This window comes from Bubalus kerabau, chromosome 11 (genome assembly GCF_029407905.1).
Source record: "Bubalus kerabau isolate K-KA32 ecotype Philippines breed swamp buffalo chromosome 11, PCC_UOA_SB_1v2, whole genome shotgun sequence".
In the NCBI taxonomy this organism is placed as follows: domain Eukaryota; kingdom Metazoa; phylum Chordata; class Mammalia; order Artiodactyla; family Bovidae; genus Bubalus; species Bubalus kerabau.
The window spans coordinates 108669459-108689683 of record NC_073634.1 but is presented as its reverse complement, the minus strand read 5'-3'; the positions used below and the strand labels follow the sequence as shown (position 1 = coordinate 108689683).

General features: G+C 56.7%; 1 protein-coding gene across 1 annotated transcript; it reads right to left on the bottom strand.

Annotated features, from left to right (window-relative positions):
* Positions 1-10722: 10722 nt before the first annotated feature.
* Positions 10723-14184, bottom strand: LOC129623883 (epididymal-specific lipocalin-5-like). Its single transcript, XM_055541787.1, has 6 exons — positions 14089-14184; positions 13740-13873; positions 13388-13467; positions 12808-12912; positions 12532-12633; positions 10723-10874 (listed from the first exon to the last, which is right to left on the bottom strand). The coding sequence occupies exons 1-6, from the start codon at positions 14182-14184 to the stop codon at positions 10723-10725; spliced, it is 669 nt and encodes a 222-aa protein (XP_055397762.1).
* Positions 14185-20225: the final 6041 nt, after the last annotated feature.

The window sequence follows — 20225 nt, the reverse complement described above, 5'->3', positions numbered from 1 at the left end:
TAAACCACCAAACCACCATTCCCATCATGAGGCTCCACCCTCATGACCTAATCACCTCCTAAAGGCCCCACCCCTCAGTCCCATCACATCAGGGCTTAGGGTGTCAGCTGCAATGCGGGAGACCTGGGTTCGATCCCTGGGTCAGGAAGATCCCCTAGAAAAGGGAACAACTATCCACTCCAGTATTCTGGCCTGGAGAATCCCATGGACTATACCAACTCTGGGTCATGACTGAGTGACTTTCAGATGTATAGGTCCAATGACTACCCTGGTGACGGTAGAGAATCTGCCTGCAATGCAGGAGACCCGGGTTGGATCCCTGAATCAGGAAGATCCCCTGGAGAAGGGAGTAGAACCCACTCCAATAATCTGGCCTGGAGGATTCCATGGACTGTATAGTCCATTGGGTCTCAAAGAGTCGGACAGGACTAAGTTACTTTCACTTTATGGCTTTTTACTTTTTTATTTTAATGATTTTATTGAAATGTAGTTGATTTACAGTGTTATGTTAATTACTGCTCTACAAAAAGTGATTCTGTTTTATATATTTATCTGTGTGTATCAGTTCAGTTCAGTTGCTCAGGCGTGTCCGACTCTTTGCGACCCCATGGACTGCAGAACACCAGGCCTCCCTGTCCATCACCAATTCCCAGAGCTTACTCAAACTCATGTCCATTGAGTCCGTGATGCCATCCAGCCATTTCATCCTCTGCCGTCCCCTTCTCCTCCCGCCTTCAATCTTTCCCAGCATCAGGTTCTTTTCTAATGAGTCAGTTCTTCACATCAGGTGGCCAAAGAATTAGCACTTCATATATATATTATACATATATATAATATATATATATATACACACACTCTTTTTTTCAATTTAAACTTTTTATTTTCTATTGGGGTATAGCCAGTTAACAATGTTGAGACGGTTTCAGGTGAGCAGGGGGACTCAGCCCTACACATACATGTACCGTGCTCCCCCAGACCCCGCCCCATCCAGGTGGCCACGTGATACGGAGCAGAGCTCCCTGTGCTGCACAACAGGACCTTGTGGGTTATCGTCCGCAGAGGACTTTAGTTGTGGGGGCAGGTACTCAGACACTCAAACTGCAGCATAGGCTGTGGAAACAGCTAGGATTACTCTGCTTACATCTGACCATCAGATGGGCAACACCGAAATCAGATTGATTATATTCTTCGCAGCCAAAGATGGAGAAGCTCTATACAGTCAGCAAAAACAAGACCGCAAGCTGACTGTGGCTCAGATCATGAACTCCTTATTGCCAAATTCAGACTGAAATTGAAGAAACTGGAGAAAATACTACACCATTCAGGTATGACCTAAATCAAATCCCTTATGACTATATGGTGGAAGTGAGAAATAGATTTAAGGGACTAGATCTGACAGACAGAGTGCCTGATGAACTATGGATGGAGGTTTGTGACATGGAGGAGACAGGGATCAAGACCATCCCCATGGAAAAGAAATGCAAAAAGGCAAAATGGCTGTCTGAGGAGGCCTTACAAATAGCTGGAAAAAGAAGGGAAGCAAAAAGCAAAGGATAAAAAGAAAGATATACCCATTTGAATGCAGAGTTCCAAAGAACAGCAAGGAGAAATAAGAAAGCCTTTCTCAGCAATCAATGAAAAGATATGGAGGAAAACAATAGAATGGGAAAGACTAGAGATCTCTTCAAGAATATTAGAGATACCAAGGGAATATTTCATGCAAAGATGGGCTCAATAAAGGACAGAAACGGTATGGACCTAACAGAAGCAGAAGATATTAAGAGGTGGCAAGAATACACAGAACTGTACAAAAAAGATCTCCATGACCCAGATAATCACGATGGTGTGATCACTCACCTAGAGCCAGACATCCTGGAATGTGAAGTCAAGTGGGCCTTTGGAAGCATCACTACAAACAAAGCTAGTGGAGGTGATGGAATTCCAGTTGAGCTATTTCAAATCCTGCAAGATGATGCTGTGAAAGTGCTGCACTCAATATGCCAGCAAATTTGGAAAACTCAGCAGTGGCCACAGGACTGGAAAAGGTCAGTTTTCATTCCAATCCCAAAGAAAGGCAATGCCAAAGAATGCTCAAACTACCGCACAGTTGCACTCATCTCACACGCTAGTAAAGTAATGCTCAAAATTCTCCAAGCCAGGCTTCAGCAATACGTGAACCGTGAACTTCCAGATGTTCAAGCTGGTTTTAGAAAAGGCAGAGGAACCAGAGATCAAATTGCCAACATCTGCTGGATCATGGAAAAAGCAAGAGAGTTCCAGAAAAACATCTATTTCTGCTTTATTGACTATGCCAAAGCCTTTGACTGTGTGGATCACAATAAACTGTGGAAAATTCTGAAAGAGATGGGCATACCAGACCACCTGACTTGCCTCTTGAAAAAGCTATATGCAGGTCAGGAAGCAACAGCTGGAACTGGATATGGAACAACAGACTGGTTCCAAATAGAAAAAGGAGTATGTCAAGGCTGTATATTGTCACCCTGCTTATTTAACTTATATGTAGAGTACATCATGAGAAATGCTGGGCTGGAAGAAGCACAAGCTGGAATCAAGATTGCCAGGAGAAATATCAATAACCTCAGATATGCAGATGACACCACCCTTATGGCAGAAAGTGAAGAAGAACTAAAGAGCCTCTTGATGAAACTGAAAGAGGAGAGTGAAAAAGTTGGCTTAAAGCTCAACATTCAGAAAACGAAGATCATGGCATCCGGTCCTGTCACTTCATGGCAAATAGATGGAGAAACAGTGGAAACGGTGGCTGACTTTATTCTTCTGGGCTCTAAAATCACTGCAGATGGTGACTACAGCCATGAAATTAAAAGACGCTTACTCCTTGGAAGAAAAGTTATGACCAACCTAGACAGCATATCAAAAAGCAGAGACATTACTTTGTCAACAAAGGTCCGTCTAGTCAAGGCTACGGTTTTTCCAGTGGTCATGTATGGATGTGAGAGTTGGACTATAAGGAAAGCTGAGAGCCGAAGAATTGATGCTTTTGAACTGTGGTGTTGGAGAAGACTCTTGAGAGTCCCTTGGACTGCAAGGAGATCCAACCAGTCCATCCTAAAGGAGATCAGTCCTGGGTGTTCATTGGAAGGACTGATGTTGAAGCTGAAACTCTAATATTTTGGCCACCTGATGGGAAGAGCTGACTCATTTGAAAAGACCCTGATGCTGGGAAAGATTGAAGGCAGGAGGAGAAGGGGATGACAGAGGATGAGATGGTTGGATGGCATCACCGACTCAATGGACATGGGTTTGGATGGACTCTGGGAGTTGGTGATGGACAGGGAGGCCTGGCGTGCTGTGGTTCATGGGGTCACAAAGAGTCAGACACGACTGAGTGACTGAACTGAACACTGCTTAACGGCGTGAAAACCATATTTGAAACTGTGTTACATTTTCGCAAAACATTGTAAACTCTAAAGATGAAACTATAAAAAAGGCAGTTAAAGAACATCTGTGTAGCACAAGATAGTGACCATCATTAAAACTAAATCTCTGTACAGTCCTGCAAAAAAAAAAAAAAAATGCAACCGCACAAATCATGAAAAATAGAAACCTCACATTTCTTGTAAGTGAAAAACCCCAAAGTCCACCAAAGATCTCTCTCGAGCCTCTGTCTTAAGACTTCCTGGAGAACTAAGAAGGACTGTGAAAAGGAGAGGAGATGGACGAGTGCCCTAAGACTGAGCTGAAATAGGTCCAGAACTCCAACAACGGTCGCAGACCAGCCACCAAGACAGGACCACAGGGCAGCTCGGGGCTCAGCGGCGACTTCAGAAAGGCATCACTTTTGGGAAGGAGGAGCATTAGAAAGGGGCTGGGTGCCTTTCCACACTGGGTAGTGGAGTAAAATAAACACCTGTAAATGTAGGATCTTCAGGACAAAAGAGAGCCAAACTTCACACACACACCAGTACCCAGATGCCACCCATTAAGGAGAGTCCATTAAGGAGATGTTCTGTACAGTCAGCAAAAACAAGAGTGGGAGCTGACTGTAGCTCAGATCATGAACTCCTAATTGCAAGATTCAGACTTAAATTGAAGAAACTAGAGAAAACTACAATACCATTCAGGTATGACCTAAGTCAAATCCCTTATGGTTGTACAGTGGAAATGACAAATAGATTCAAGGGATTAAATCTGATAGACAGAGTGTCTGAAGAACTATGGATAAAAGTTCATGACATTGTGCACGAGGCAGTGTCAAGACCATCCCCAAGAAAAACAAATGAAAAAAGACAAAATGGTCGTCTGAGGAGGCCTTCCAAATAGCTGGGAAAAGAAGAGAAGCTAAAGGCAAAGGAGAAAAGGAAAGATATAAGCATCCGAATGCAGAGTTCCTAAAAATAGCAAGGAGAGATAAGAAGCCTTCCTCAGTGATCAACGCAAAGAAATAGGGGAAAACAACAGAATGGGAAAGACTAGAGATCTCTTCAAGAAAAGTAGAGATACCAAAGGAACATTTCATGCAAAGATGGGCTCAATAAAGGACAGAAACAGTATGGATCTAACAGAAGCAGAAGATATTAAGAAGAGGTGGCAGGAATACACAGAATTATAGAAAAAAGATCTTAATGACCCAGATAACCACGATGGTGTAATCACTCACCTAGAGCCAGACATCCTGGAACGTAAACTCAAGTGGGCCTTAGGAAGCATCACTATGAACAAAGCTAGTGGAGGTGATGGAATTCCAGTTGAGCTATTTCAAATCCTGCAAGATGATGCTGTGAAAGTGCTGCACTCAATATGCCAGCAAATTTGGAAAACTCAGCAGTGGCCACAGGACTGGAAAAGGTCAGTTTTCATTCCAATCCCAAAGAAAGGCAATGCCAAAGAATGCTCAAATTACTGCACAATTGCACTCATCTTGCACACTAGCAAAGTAATGCTAAAAATTCTACAAGCTAGCCTTCAATAGTATGTGAAATGAGAACTTTCAGATGTTCAAGCTGAATTTAGAAAAGTCAGAGGAACCAGAGATCAACTTGCCAACATCCATTGGATCACAGAAAAAGCAAGAGAATTCCAGAAAAGCATCTACTTCTGCTTTCTTGACTACACCAAAGCCTTTGACTGTGTGGATCACAACAAACTGGAAAATTCTTCAAGAGATGGGAATACCAGACCGCCTTACCTGCTCCCTGAGAAATCTGTATGCAGGTCAAGAAGCAACAGTTCCGAGTCTGATATGGAGCAACAGACTGGTTCCAAATTGGGAAAGGAGTACATCAAGGCTGTATATTGTCACCCTGCTTATTTAACTTATATGCAGAGTACGTCATGTGAAATGCTGGGCTCAGTGAAGCAAAAGCTGGAATCACGATTGCCAAGAGAAATATCAATAACTGCAGATATGCAGATGACACTACCTTTATGGCAGAAAGCGAAGAGGAACTAAAGAGCCTCTTGATCAAAGTAAAAGAGGAAAGTGAAAAAGCTGGCTTAAAACTAAACATTCAAAAAATGAAGGTCATGGCATCCGGTCCCATCACCTCGTGGCAAACAGATGGGGAAACAGTGGTAACAGTGAGAGACTTCATTTTGGGGGGGCTCCAAAATCACTGCAGATGATGACTGCAGCCATGAAATTAAAAGAGACTTGCTCCTTGGAAGAGAAACTATGACCAACCTAGACAGCATATTAAAAAGCAGAGACATTGCTTTGCCAACAAAGGTCCGTCTAGTCAAAGCTGTGGTTTCTCCAGTAGTCATGTATGGATGTGAGAGTTGGACCATGAAGAAAGCTGAGCACCAAAGAATTGATGATTTTGAACTGTGGTGTTGGAAAAGACTCTTGAGAGTCCCTTGGACTGCAAGGAGATCAAGCCAGTCAATCCTAGAGGAAATCAGTCCTGAATATTCATTGGAAGGACTGATGCTGAAGTTGAAGCTCCTATACTTCAGCCACCTGATGTAAAGAACTGACTTACTGGAAAAGACCCTGATTCTGGGAAAGATTGAAAGCAGGAGGGGGAAGGCGACAACAGAGGATGAGGTTGGGTGGCATCACCGACTCGATGGACATGAGCTTGAGCAAGCTTTGGGAGTTGATGATGGACAGGGAGGCCTGGCGTGCTGCGATTCATGGGGTCACAAAGAGTCGGACACGACTGAGCAACTGAACTAACTGAACTGAACTGAGCGAGAGTCCTCTGCATATGGATGCATATGAATTAGGAATCTTGAAAGTCATCGAAACTGCCAATCCCACCGGAAATGAATAGACTTAAGGAGTATATCGGAGAAGGCAATGGCATCCCACTCCAGTACTCTTGCCTGGAAAATCCCATGGACGGAGGAGCCTGGAAGGCCGCAGTCCATGGGGTCGCTGAGGGTTGGACACGACTGAGCGACTTCACTTTGACTTTTCACTTTCATGCATTGGAGAAGGAAATGGCAACCCACTCCAGTGTTCTTGCCTGGAGAATCCCAGGGACAGGGAAACCTGGTGGGCTGCTGTCTATGGGGTCACACAGAGTTGGACACGACTGAAGTGACTTAGCAGTAGCAGAAGGAGTATATACTTTGCTCTTAGAAGAAGAAATCAAGAAAAGATGAAACCATTTCTTCTAATGGAAATCCCACCGTGGGGAGAGGAGGGTATGTGGAAAGCAATAACTATTACGAGAAACTCCAGACTGAACTAAATATGCCAAAGCACTGAAGGACATTAGAAGAACATCTTGAAATATGTTTTTTTAATTAACTAAGAGCAGAAATGAACAAAAAACAGGAAAGAATTCAGTAAGAGCTAATTGTTGTCAGGAAAGAAATTGACTCTCAGACTTTACCGATGAAGGAAAATTCTTTAGGGTCTCCAGGCAAATGATCAAATTACTTTTAAGGGTGAGAACAAGCTGGCATCGAACTTCCAAAGGCAAAGTACAAGTCAAGACAAACAGAAATGCACTTGTGGCAGGAGAGATGCGCACGCCCTCTCAGTAGAGGTGGGCCTAAGGGCTCACTGTGGGTGAGCGTTAAAGTGAAAGTGTGAGTCACTCAGTCGCGTCTGACTCTTTGCAACCCCATTGAACCTGGGTCAAAGCACTGCAGTTCAAAATCATCAATCATCAATTTCAGGCAGATTCCGTAGCATCTGAGCCACCAGGGAAGCCCCTGATGTGGATAAAGAAGTCCTAAAAAGTCTAAGGCAGGTCATGAGGGTTTATATATTAATTTTACAGGCTTCGCAGGTGGCGGTAGTGGCAAAGAACCCAGCTGCCAACACAGGAGATGTAAGAGACGTGGGTTCAATCCCTGAGTGGGGAAGATCTCCTGAAGGAGGGCATGGCAACCCACTCAGTCTTCTTGCCTGGAGAATCCCATGGACAGATGAGCCTGGTGGGTTACGGTCTACAGGGTCACAAAGAGTCGGCGACAACGGAAGCAAATTCACCACATGCGCATAGAATTGTACGTCTTGATAACAGAGAGGAAAACATGCACAGAACTGACTGTCTAGCCACAAGGACAGCATCGGTGAGCTCCACAAAGTAGAAATATTGCAAACTTATCTGACCAAATGACAATAAAACAAGGACTTTAAATTTTTTTCTATTTTAGAAAATACTCTTGGATGAAACAAAAATGCAAAGTGAAATCACAGAATTTATTTATAATAAATATTATTAAAATATCACATGAAACAGGGTCAGAAGAGATGTCAAAGCCTTAAACACACCCTTAAAAATAAAAGATTGAAAGTAATGTATTAGATTCCCAATTCTCACAGCTGGACTGGGGATTCCCCATGCTCCAGGGGTTGAGAATCCACCTTCCAATGCGGGGGATGTGGCTTCCATCCCTGGTCGGAGAACTAAGATCCCACCTTCAGTGGAGCAGCTTCCCAGGTGGCTTAGGGGGAAAGAACCTGCCTGCCAATGCAGGAGATGCCAGAGACATGGGTTTGATCCCTGGGTGAGGAAGATCCCCTGGAGGAGGGCAGGGAAACCCACTCCAGTATCCTTGCCTGGAGAATCCCATGGACAGAGGAGCCTGGTGGGATGCAGTCCACGGGGTCTTGAAGAGCTGGACACGACTGAAGCAGCTGAGCGCACGGACAGTGGAGCAACCAAGCCCACGGCCACAGCTACCGCGCTGCAGAGCCAGGCAGCCACACGCCGCGAGGGAGAGCCCCACGCAGGGGGCCGGCAGCCAGACACACAGAGAAAGAAGTGTTTCTAAAAAGGACAAGAGGGGCTTCCCTGCTGGCTCAGCGGGTGAAGAATCCACCTGCAATGTGGGAGACCTGGGTTCGATCCCTGGGTGGGGAAGATCCCCTGGAGCAGGGAAAGGCCACCCACTCCAGTATTCCGGCCTGGAGAACACCATGGACTGTATAGTCCATGGGGTCGCAAAGAGTCGGACAAGACTGAGCGAAAAAATACAATTAAAAATAAAAATTAAAAAAGGACAACAATATAAACCACAGGACTTCACAGAGAAGGAAATAACAAATAGGGACCAGAGAACAGCGGATGTAATGAATGGATCAAAGTCCTCCCCCAGGGGAGTGGCCAGCAGGACTGGGCATGCTCCACACGCAGGTTTTGGTCACAGAAGGAAGGAACAGGTGCACAACCCCGACAAAGGCAAGCTCGGGCCGCCGCCACCGCCGTGCGGGCGGAGGGCCACCCAGCCCACCCTCGGGTCCTCACAGTGTGCCCGACCCCTGGATCGGTCCTCGGGGTGGCGAGGACCCCAGGCCTGGGAGCCTGAAAACTAAAAAAAAAGTCCTCATCCTTGAGAAGATGAACAGAATTTTTCCATTAATTTACAGGATTATTAACAGAATCATTAGTATTACTTTTTAAAAATAATAAATTAACTAACATAAATAAGAAAAAATGGAGAGACTATAAATGCATGAAGTAAGAAATGACAAAGGGCGGGAAGAATAACCTTTGGGACAAAAGGATAAAAAAATGTTTCATCAACAGAAAGTGCTTTGCTGGCTTCTAAGAAAATAACTTCAAAGTCTTCAACCAGATGTGTTTACAGAATTCAGTTTGCCTGAATTTACCCTATTAGAAAGAAAGATGGGCTTCCTCGCTGGCTCAGCAGTAAAGAATCTGCCTGTCAATGCAGGAGACAAGGGTTCGATCCCTGGGTTGGGAAGATCCCCTGGAGGAGGGCATGGCGATCCGCTCCAGTATTCTTGCCTAGAGCATCCCCATGGACAGAGGAGCCTGACGGGCTACAGTCCACGGGGTCACAAAGAGTCAGACACGACTAAGCAACTGAGCATGCACACACCCAGAAAGAAATGTCTGTGATAGATATAATAGGTGATAATTTACAGGTAAGCTGAGAAATGGACAGGTTGATAAGCAGCGCAATCGATTGATAAAGAGAGGCTATGAGAAAGGACCAGACTGACAGGTGGTGGAAAGGGCACCCACGCGGGAACAGAGGGAAAGCTCAGGGTGTGAAGCCGGCTTCAGACCTTCCTCTCCAAACCCAACCCTGGCTCTTCTCAGCATCACTTTTAATTGTACCTGTGTTAGCCACTCAGTTATGTCCGACTCTTTGCGACCCCATGGACTATAGCCGGCCAGGCTCCTCTACCCATGGAATTCTCCAGGCAAGAATACTGGAGTGGGTTGTCATTCTCTTCTCCGGGAGATCTTCCCGACGCAGGGACTGAACCTGGGTCTGTTGTATTGCAGCAGACTCCTTACTGTCTGAGCCACCAGGGAAGCCCCGGTTTTTATTAACTCCTTGTTTTCGACCATAGATTGCATTTTCCCGTTTCTCTGTCCGTGAGGTAACTTTTGCCCTGAATAGCGCTGCAGACACGCGGTGGGGGCCCTGGTCTCCATCACGGGCCTCTGAATTGTCCCTGCCCCCGCTTCCCGTGCTGAAGCCCTCATGCTGGACATGATGTATTTAGCCAATGCCTTCGGGGCCTTCCAGGGGGTGAAAGTGAAGTGGGGTTGTAAGGGTGGAGCCCCAACCCAGTAGGGCTGGGCCCCTTAGAAGAGGCAAGGACACCAGAAACCTGTCCCCACGTGTGCAGAGAAGAGGGTGCGATGGGAAAGCTGCCGTCCACAAGCCATCATGGGGGCCCTCGCCAGACACCAGGCTCTTAGCACCCTGACCTCAGACTTCCAGCCTCCAGAGAAGAAACCCCTGTTGCTTCTGTACCACATTCAGCGGGTTCTGTGTTACAGCAGCCCAAGCAGACGTCCTAGAACCTTCTATCGGGAGGTGCAGCTGAGGCAGACGGCCCTGCTTCCCTGAGCTCTGGCCAGACAGATCTGGGGGAAAGGCCAGGTGCTCCCCAGGCACCTCGCATGTGTCAGAGTGCAGCCTCCAAATGTCCCCCTGCGCGTCTTTCTGGACCCGTCGTCTCAGGCAGGCCCTCCCCTCGAGGGTGGTCCTTACTCCTGGAGGCTTTCTGGTGGCCCGCTGGGGTCAGCAGGGTCTCTCTTCTCTGGATGGATGGGCCCTACCAGCACCTCAGCTGTGCTCAGAAGCCCCGTGACCCTGCTCTGCACATGGGCACGGGGCGGACGCCCACCCACATTCTCTGCCTTGCCCCAGCCGATAGAAGGAGGGTGTGGTCATGGTGGGGGTGCCCCCAGGTGCTGAAGAGGACTGGACTGATAGGGGATGGAGCCAGCAGGGGGCCGGGGTTGGGGCAACTGTGGCCTGAGGGCCTTGGACCCAACGCCCACGGATTTGAGCTCAGGGCAGCAGGGAGCCAGGTGAAGATAGGCGGCAGCCGTGGTCACCTTCCACTTGGGAGGAGCTCAGCTCGGGCCGGCCAGGGGCTGCCGTGGGCTCTCGGGGACCAAAGGAGAGACCAGAAGGGCCCGGGGCAGCCCGGCCCGCAGGCACTGAGCAGCACAGGCCGGCAGAAGGGATGGGGAACAGCGGGAGCTGGCCTGCCCGCAGCCGTGTCGGCCACAGCGGGAGGAGCCCACCCAGGGGCGGGTGTCCCCCATGGTCATGGTGAACCCAGACCTCCTGAGAGTCAGGTCTGCTGCAATGTGGAGGCAGTCACGGGACAGACACCCCACCAGCCCGCCCGCCACCCCTGGCTCCCTGGAAAGACGGGACCGGACACGCCCACCAGCTCGCCCGCCACCCCTGGCTCCCTGGAAAGACGGGACCGGACACGCCCACCAGCCCGCCCGCCACCCCTGGCTCCCTGGAAAGACGGGACCGGACACACCCACCAGCCCGCCCGCCACCCCTGGCTCCCTGGAAAGACGGGACCGGACACGCCCACCAGCCCGCCCGCCACCCCTGGCTCCCTGGAAAGACGGGACCGGACACCCCACCAGCCCGCCCGCCACCCCTGGCTCCCTGGAAAGACGGGACCGGACACGCCCACCAGCCCGCCCGCCACCCCTGGCTCCCTGGAAAGACGGGACCGGACACGCCCACCAGCCCGCCCGCCACCCCTGGCTCCCTGGAAAGACGGGACCGGACACGCCCACCAGCCCGCCCGCCACCCCTGGCTCCCTGGAAAGACGGGACCGGACACGCCCACCAGCCCGCCCGCCACCCCTGGCTCCCTGGAAAGACGGGACCAGACACGCCCACCAGCCCGCCCGCCACCCCTGGCTCCCTGGAAAGACGGGACCACGGTTCAGCTGAAGAGTTTATTCGGGCGGAGCAGCTGCAGGTGGCCCCCCAGGGCTGGTGGCCCAGGGAAGCCGGGTGGGCGGGCCTGCAAGCACCCCAGTGCGGGGTACGGGCTCCCCTAGGTCAGATCCTGTGACACGGAAGGGCAGGGCCTCAGGATGCCGCCCTCATGCGAGGGCCCCAGCCAGGAGTGGGTGTCCTAGCTGAGTGGCCTGAGCCTCAGTTTCTCTACCTGTAAAGTGGGGTCACAGTACCATCTCTTGGAGCTGTTGAGACAGAGGGGACCGTGCAGCTGAAGGGCTAGCACAGTGGGGGACCCGGGAGCCCGAGACGGGGTCCACAGGGCCTGTGACCCCGAGGCAGGACCCTGCTGGGTGGAAACTCGGACGAGGCCAGCCTGCCCCCACCTCCAGGGCCCCCTCCTGGCGTCAGCATCCTGGAGGCCCCAGGAGCTAGAGTGAGCGCGGACTCCTGTCAGGCTGGGACTCAGCCAGGGCGGAGACTCGCCTCCTTCAGGAGCCTGGCGCATCTCCCATGGGCGGGGGCAGCGTGCGGGGCTGCGCAGGGGACAGGCACCCGGCCCCCTGTCAGCCCAGGCTTTGCAGCCACAGGAGGGGCTGGCCCAGGACAGGAGATGCTCACGGCGTCCACGCCCGGGTCGGCCCTGACTCTCAGGAAGCCCCGGCTCCACCCGTCCCGGAGTCAGCCCCTCGATCCCTGGGACCCCAGACTCCTCTTCCAGCTGTGATGGGGAGGCCTGGGGACCCAGCCCCAGCCTCGGGGTGGGGAGGGGGCTCACCACTTAGGGCAGCAGGTTCACACAGGTCACTGTGGAGACGAGACGGTGGGGAAGTGGGGACACAGTCCCAGGAAGGAGGCCCCGGCCCCCAGCCCGACACTCACAGTGCTTGGTGAGCAGCTGCACATTCGAGACCGACAGCCCCTGCTCCACGGCCTTCTCCACGAACTTCTCTGTGGCCTCCTCATTGTGCTCCAAGGTCCGGCCTTCGAGGAAGGGGGCGCGGCTGGCCAGGGCTCCCAGGGACGCCCTCCCTGCCCAGCCAGTCCCTGCTCGCCCCGCCCGCCCCAGGCCCCCACCCGTCTGCCCCCTAGGCTTCTCCTGCCCCCTCCCCGAGGGGCTGGGCTGGCCCGGGCTAGAGCGGGAGGCCGTGGGCTCACTGTAGAGCTTCAGCACGCTGCTGGGCTTCCCGCCTCTGTTCAGGATGATGTTCATGATGGCGTAGGTCTTGTAGTCCGTGGCCACCACGATGACCTCTTTGCCTCCTTGGGATAAACCAAACAGAGGACTCCCAGGCTGTTGGGGGGGCGCCTCCCATGGGCCATATCCCCCCCTCGGAAAGTACACACACATGTGCTGCACACACGTGGGGTACAGCAGGCCTTCTGGACTCCCCGGGGAGCTTCCTGAAGAGGGTGGGCAGAGAGCCCCACTGGCCAGGACAGAGGCCACCTGATCAGGCTCATCAGAGGTTGCAGAGAGGAGGCGCGGGCGGCCCAGGCCGGGGGCTGGGCAGCTTCTGTGCAGGCTGAGCACTGAGCTCAGGCCGAGGGCTCTGGGCGACCACGTCCCCACGGGAAGACCCTCAGGGCCAGGGTGGCTGAGCAAGGGCCGCGTGCGGTGGGATGAAGGGTCCCCACCGGCTCCCGGCCGCGCAGAGGGCGGGGCTGGGGACTCCAGGCTGAGCGGGGTGTCGGGGCAGGGAGTGAGGAAGGGGCGACTGCGGGCCACATTCCTCACCAGACTGTAAAGGGATCTTGAACTTCCCGGGGGCGTCCCCCTTCACGGCCTGGTTCTTCTCCTTCATGCATAGGTTCATGCTGGAGAGGGCAGACGCTTTCAGCCCACCCTCGTCCACCACCACCGCGCCTTGCTCTGGACAAGGGGCAGCTCTGAGACCACCAGGTAGCCCCCGACCAGCGGGCCCCTGCCCAGCTCCACGTCCAGGCACCGGCCACCTCAGGAAGCCGCTCAGAGGACGGAAGCCCTGCGCCTCCGCCCTGCCCTGGGGGCCCCGGCACCCTCCTCCCCCCACCCCACCCTCATCCAGCCAGGGGGGCCGCGTGACACCGGGAAGGCCAGCACCACTCACTGGTCAGACACGGAGGTCAGGCTGAGGTGGGGCCCGTCCTGTTCCACTATCACGGCCCCCACCTTCCGCTGTGGGGACGAGCTCTGGTGCTCCAGGTTGGAGGCCAAGGCAATCTCGTACCACATACCTGAAAACTGGGGGGACAGCAAGCTGGAGGGGGACTGCCTTGGAGGGGGGCCTGCCGCTGGTATCAGGGCCTCCCCCAGCCCAGGACAGTGGTCTGGGGGATTCCCGGGCCCCGCATGCCTGGAGCTGGCAGGGGCCCTAGAGGGAGTGTGTTCCCAGGGGCCTCCAGGCTCCCTCCAGCCGGCTCGGCCGTTCACCGTGGCGGGTGCCCTGACGCAGCCACCTGGGTCAAGTTGAAGTTCTGGAGGCCCAAGTCCTCCTTGCCAGCCACCAGCACCACGAGCAGCCCCAGCAGGGCTGCAAGCAAGTTGCCCCTCATGTCTGGCCAGCAGGGACTGGGGCCAGCTCCCCAAAGCCACAGGACATGCTCCTTGGGCCCAGTCTGGGCTTATACCCTCCCCGTGGGTGTCGGCAAAGGCTCAGGCTGGCTTCATTAAGCAGACCGCCTGCCCATCAGCTGAGCCAGGCCTGAGGGGCCTCCGCCCCCGGACCTTGATGTTGCCCCAGCTGCTGGGCCAGCCAGTCAGCTGCCCTGCAGGCTGGGCCCCAGGCCCCTGGAGGGACAGTGCCCAGAGCCCCCAGACCACCTGCGAGAGGCCGGAGGGCAGCATGGGGCTTCATGGTGAGGGGGCAGGACAAGAGGCAGCATGTCCTGCACTTCGGGACACGTGTGTGGGGGGCGGATGGCGGTCGGGGCCCCTCACGGCACCGGGACCCAACCGCTGCCCACAAGGCTCCGGCAGGAGCCCTCAGCAGCACCCAGGGCAGCCTGAGGCCCTGGCACCTGGCCCGCCTGGGAGCACCAGGCGACCTCCGGATGTGGGTACGTGCCCTTGAGGGCCCACCAGCTGCGTAGGCAGGGGCCCAGGTCAATGGGGCGGGACCAAGGACACAGGCACCCAGGCGACGCTGACTCTGTAGCCCACCGGCTGTGGGCAGCGAGGCATGAGCCGGGACGTCCCGATCCCGCCAGCCCTGCAGGCCGATCAGCAGCCCCCGAGGTGGCTCCCCTGGCCCTTCACCCACGGAACCGTTCTCCGTGGCGGGGACAGCGTCTCTCTGTCCCATGGAACTGTTCCCCGAGGAGGGACAGCATCTCTCCACCTCACGGGTGAAGAGCTTCATGAGCAGGGGTGGAGGGCACCTGTCCAGGTCCACCTGGCAGGTGGGCAGCCACCCCGTGACCCCAGCTGCCCTCACGGCCCTTGACTGCACCCCACCTCCAAGTGTCAGCTGTCTGCCCAATGGTGGCCAGCAGCAGCCAGGCCGGAGGGCTGGGGGAGCGGCAGGGACAAAGACAGGGCAAAGGAGGCAGAAGACGAGGGCGGGGGGAGCGATGCCCGCAGAGTGCCAAAGGGACATGGGGGTCCCAGCTCCCCGGGGAGCAGAGTGCCTGGGCCCGCAGACAGAGCAGGGCCTCACGGTCTCAGCTCAGCCTGCCGCTCACGGCAGAGGCTCCAGGACAGCTGCTGATCATTTGTTGACCCCACCAGCCCCGCCCACCACCCCTGGCCCCCAGAAAAGACGGGACCATGGGTTCGGCTGTAGAGTTTATTCGGGCGGAGCAGCTGCAGGTGGCCCCCCAGGGCTGGTGGCCCAGGGAGGCCGGGTGGGCGGGGCTGCAAGCACCCCAGTGTGGGGTACGGGCTCCCCTAGGTCAGATCCTGTGACATGGAAGGGCAGGGCCTCAGGATGCCGCCCTCATCCGAGGGCCCCAGCCAGGAGTGGATGTCCTAGCTGAGTGGCCTGGGCCTCAGCTTCTTTACCTGCAAAGTGGGGTCACAGTCCGGTCTCTCGGAGCTGTTGAGACAGAGGAGGCCGTGCAGCTGAAGGGTTAGCACAGTGGGGGAACCGGGAGCCCGAGAAAGGGTCCACAGGGCCTGTGCCCCCCAGCAGATGGAAATCCGAACAAGGCCAGCCTCCCCTGCCCTGCCCCCGCCCCGCCCACCCCAGCCTCCAGGGCCCCTCCGGGCAGCCTGGTGTCAGCACCCTGGGGGCCCTGGGATCTAGAGTGAGCTGGGACTGCCGTCAGGCCGGGACTCAGCCGGAGGCGAAGACTCACCTCCTTCAGGAGCATGGCGCACCTCCCTGTGGGACAGGAGAGCGTGAGGGGCTGCACGTGGGATGCATGCCCAGCCCCCGCCCCCCGCCACCGTGGGCCCCCTTTCCCAGAGCCCACCCCGAGGCCTGGAGCTCACCGTGCCGGCCCACCAGATACAGCCCCATGTCTGTGGTCAGCTCCCGGAACTTCAGGAACCCGGGCTCACACTTGCCGCCCAGGCTCCGAGCTGTGGGGGCATGGGGGCCTGAGCCAGGGGGTCCCCGGGGGCCACGGCGGTCCAGCCCCCACCCCGGGGCGGCTTACTGAAATACTTGAACACGTAAAACTCATGGTTCTGCCACTGGAGGGACACGCGGAGGATGGTGTACTGCTCATAGTCCGTGTCCACTACGTGGATCTCCCGGCGGCCTGCGTGGATAAGCGGGAGGGCCAGGCCTGGGTGGACGGGCACCCTACGGGGTGGGTCGGCCTGGGCGGTCAGGGTCGCCAGGGCCTGACTCCATTCTCCCCCACCTAGCCAGGACTCTCTCGGGATGCCGGGACCCTCTTGGGGGGACTAGAGCAGCCCTGGCAAGATGACCGGTCCACTGGGGGGAGCACAGGAGCCTGGGGTGTGAGGAGGAGCACAGGGAACAGCATGAAGAGCAGCCAGGCCAAGAGGAGCTGGTGGGTGGGGCCCGAGGAAGCAGCTCTTACCAGGAAACACAAATTTCCCCAAAACATTCATTTCTGAGCTCACTATTTCTTCTGTCTGACAACTTCCTGAGCTGAAAGGCAACAGAGTGGTCACTAAGGAAATGCCCGCCTGAGTGCCTTCCTGGGGCCCGCTCCTGGCAAGGGGGCAGGCGTGCTGTCCCCAGGAGTGCCTGGGGCAGGGGGGCCGTGCTCTTGCAAGAGCCACCCACTGGCAAGTTCTCCTCCCATCCTCCCAAACCCGTGGGGCCTCATCAAGATGCCCTGCTTCATCTGGGAGAGGACGCAGCTTTGGGGCCTGGGGTCCAGTCTCAGGGGACGATAGAGGAGGACCCTGGGAGGACTGGTGCACCCAAGGGACAGTGGCGTCCACGCCCCACGCCCACAGCTGCAGCCCCCCAGACACACACGCCTGACCCCCACGCTCCCGGGCGCTGGCCGCTTACTTGTTATAGGCGACCGTCACGGTCAGAGTCTCCCCACTCAAGGTCAGGAACAAGGCCTCCAGCCTCCTTGGGGTCTTCAGTGCCAAGTTTTCTCTGGAGGCCACACCAGCTTCCCACCAGAATCCTACCATCTAGAGAAAGGACCGGAGCCAAGCCCATTCGGGCAGCAGAACCAGACCCCGGGAGGCAGACCCCTCTCCCTAGACCTCCCAGGCAGGGAGTCAGCGGGCTCTGAAGGGTCAGGGAAGCAGCAGGTGACGGGCCCTCCGCGGGGTCCCCACACGAGCCTGTCTGCGGCTGCCGCAGGGCTGGCGCCCTGTCTCCGAGGAGACCCGGCCTTGCGGTGCTTTCCCCTGAGCAGAGGCAGCGGTGGTCAGAGCCCGAGAGACAGCGCAGGGAGCGGGCCAGCTGGACGTGAAGGCCCCCCGGGGGCACTGGCCAGCAGCCCTGCCCCGTGGGGGAGGCCCGGCTCTGCATGGCCACGCTGGAGGACCGAGCGGCCGCCTCAGAAACCACCCCTGGGGCCCGGACCTTCCCTCTGAAGCTTTTATTTTTAATTTTTTTTAGTTCTACCAGTTTATTGCTACTAACCCATCACCCTCCACCCTCATGCACACTTGCTCAGTCATGTAACCCCATGGACTGCAGCCTGCCAGGCTCCTCTGTCCATGGACTTTTCCAGGCAAGAATACTGGAGTGGGTTGCCATTTCCTTCTCCACCCTCTGAAGCTTTTAAAAACGGATCATTTTTTGCAAGAGAAGCAAACCTGTGTCTGACACCGGCTGTTTCTGAGCCTGCCGGCCCAGGCCGGGCAAAGGAGGAGCTCAGACAAAGAAGCCTCCAGATGGAGACCAAACGCCCCCGCCAAGGTCCCTGCCCTGGGAAGGCCTCCTCCTCTGCTCCCACTGCCTGCAGGGTCAGAGGTCAGAGCAGGAAGCCCGCCAACCCGGGAGCAGGAGACGGCCACCCCGAGCCCCACACGCTGGAGACCCCCTCAGGGGAGCGGCCAGCCAGGCTGAGGACACGGTCACCCAGAGGAGGCCCCGGGGGAGGGGGCCGCCCCCATCGGCCCTGGGTACTCGCCGTATCCCCACCGGCCAGGAGCAGGGACCCCAGGCCGGGCTGAGCTCACACCTGGGGGGTCCTGGGGCCCCCGCGCGCCTGCCCCAGCTCAGCCGTGGGAGAGGAGAGCTGGAGGAGCTGGCCCCTCAGGGCCCTCCCGGCCCAGGCCCGCCGCCCCGAGGAAGACCAGCACCTTCTGCAGGTCCAGGCCCTGCGGGGTCATCTGCACCTGGGCCAGCATGAGGCCCAGGAGGGCGCTCAGCAGCCCGGCCCCCATTGAGCATCTGCTCCGTGCCCTGAGCCCTGGGCAGGGTTATAGCAGGATGGAGGGTGGGCGGGGGTGCAACCCCCCAAGAGGACTGCAGTGAACTTGGCCTCCAGCCACTCAGGGGTGTGCATCCGGGCCCCAGGACGCCCACAGCCCTGGGGCAGGGTGACCTGGACCAGAGCAGCCCGTGCCACCCCCCTCCCGGTCTAGGGCCTGCCTGGGGGCCTGAGAGCAGGACAGACACCCCCACTCTCAAGCAGGGCCGCCAGAACCACGTCTCCCCCCGGGGAGGGGCTGCCAGGATGGATTCGCCAAGCCCAGGCCTGCACACACGGCCAGACTCCCTTCCCAGGGCTCCCAGCGGTCTTGAAGCTCTTTTTGATGGGTCTCGGGACAAGTGGGTGAACGGCCTACAGGCCTGGACCACAGAGGCAGGTGAGGGCCGCTTCTGGGTGGGAGAAGTGTTAGAGGGGCTGCGAGGCGTGGGTGGGAGAGGTCGCTGCCTGCAGAGGGGGCCGCGGAAGAGAGACAGACGCTCTGCGGGAGGTGGCGCGGGAGGTGGCGCTGGGGTTGCCTGGGCCCCTGCCCCTCCACAGACACCAGGCAGCGGCCGGCAACCCACCCGCTTCCGGTGCGTGCAGCTTCTCCACCAGATGGGACCCTTCCGGCCCTGACACCTGCCCTGACACCCACCCTGCACGGCCAGGCAGGGCCGGCCTCGAGGACCCCTGCCCTGCTTACGCTCCACGATCTGTGGGCTGCCGGTGTCCACCCCTTCCCACCGTGCCCAGGGCCCCAAGCCCGGGACCAGATGGCGAGCAGGTCAGGGTGAAAGCAGAGCCAGGCTACCTGGGCACCAGGGCCTCCAGCCGCATCGCCCGAGGGAGCCGCCTTCCTCAGTCTCCCCACCCGTCAGGATGGCGAGCACAGCAGGGGCCAGGTGCCCAGGAGGGTCCCAGGCACCAAGGCAGCCGCGACCCAGGTCGCAGCCCTGGCCTCTGGCCAACGCAGGGTGGCCTCCCCACCTCCAAAGCCACAAAGGCTCACACAGGCCTGGCCAGCTAAAGGGGAGGCCGCTCACCCGAGGCAGGGGGACTGCCACCTTGACTCTGCAGCAAAGCTGTGGGTCACACAAGGACTAGTCAGCCCCAAGACCTAGGGGGCCCGTCCAAAGGGAAGGAGCGGGGCGGGATGCCCGAGGAGGCTGACCCGGGTCCGGGCTGAGCCCAGAGCTGGGCTCACGAGCCAGTCCCCCAGGGGCTTGAGCGGGCAGAGGAGAGAGGACAGGAAGCCCAAGGCCACCCCCTGTCTTGGGGTGACCAGCCCGAGGCAAGGATGGGCACGCTCAGAGCTAACAGCTTCCTGCTTCACCCTGCCAGGGCTGCAGGATGCCCGCGAGCAGTGAAGCAGGGTGTCCAGTGCCTTCCTGCCCTGCCGCAGGCCCAGCCAGCCCTTTGAAGTGTGCGCATCGGGCAGAGCCGGATGCTGTGAGCTCCACGGGGCACAGTGTCGGGGCAGGAGCCACAGGGGGCCCCGGGCGTGGGGCGCTCCATTCCCCCCAACTCATCGAGGCTCAGCAGGGAGCTCAGGCCCCGGAGCCGGGCGGCAGGACCCCAGCCGGGCCACTGGCTGTGCAAGTTGCCGACCTCTCTGTGCCTCGGTTTCCTTGTGAGCAGACAAAGCACCCAGCAGGCTCTCCGCTCGGGACCGAGGGTCCATCCAGGGGCACTCAGGCTGGGCCACAGGGAGGGGCTCAGGGTGCTCTGGCCATGACCATGACCCGTTCCCAAGCCTCAAGGAGGCTCACCAACGAGCCCAAGGTCAAGGT

What these genes read in the sequence shown, in the direction of transcription:
- LOC129623883 (XM_055541787.1), bottom strand. Translation starts at nt 14,184, where the DNA reads ATGAGGGGCAACTTGCTTGCAGCCCTGCTGGGGCTGCTCGTGGTGCTG. An exon ending in AGAACTTCAACTTGACCCAG is followed by an intron (nt 13,874 to 14,088) that starts GTGGCTGCGTCA and finishes CTGTCCCCCCAG; the next exon opens with TTTTCAGGTATGTGGTACGA. An exon ending in CAGCGTGCTGAAGCTCTACA is followed by an intron (nt 12,634 to 12,807) that starts GTGAGCCCACGG and finishes CCTTCCTCGAAG; the next exon opens with GCCGGACCTTGGAGCACAAT.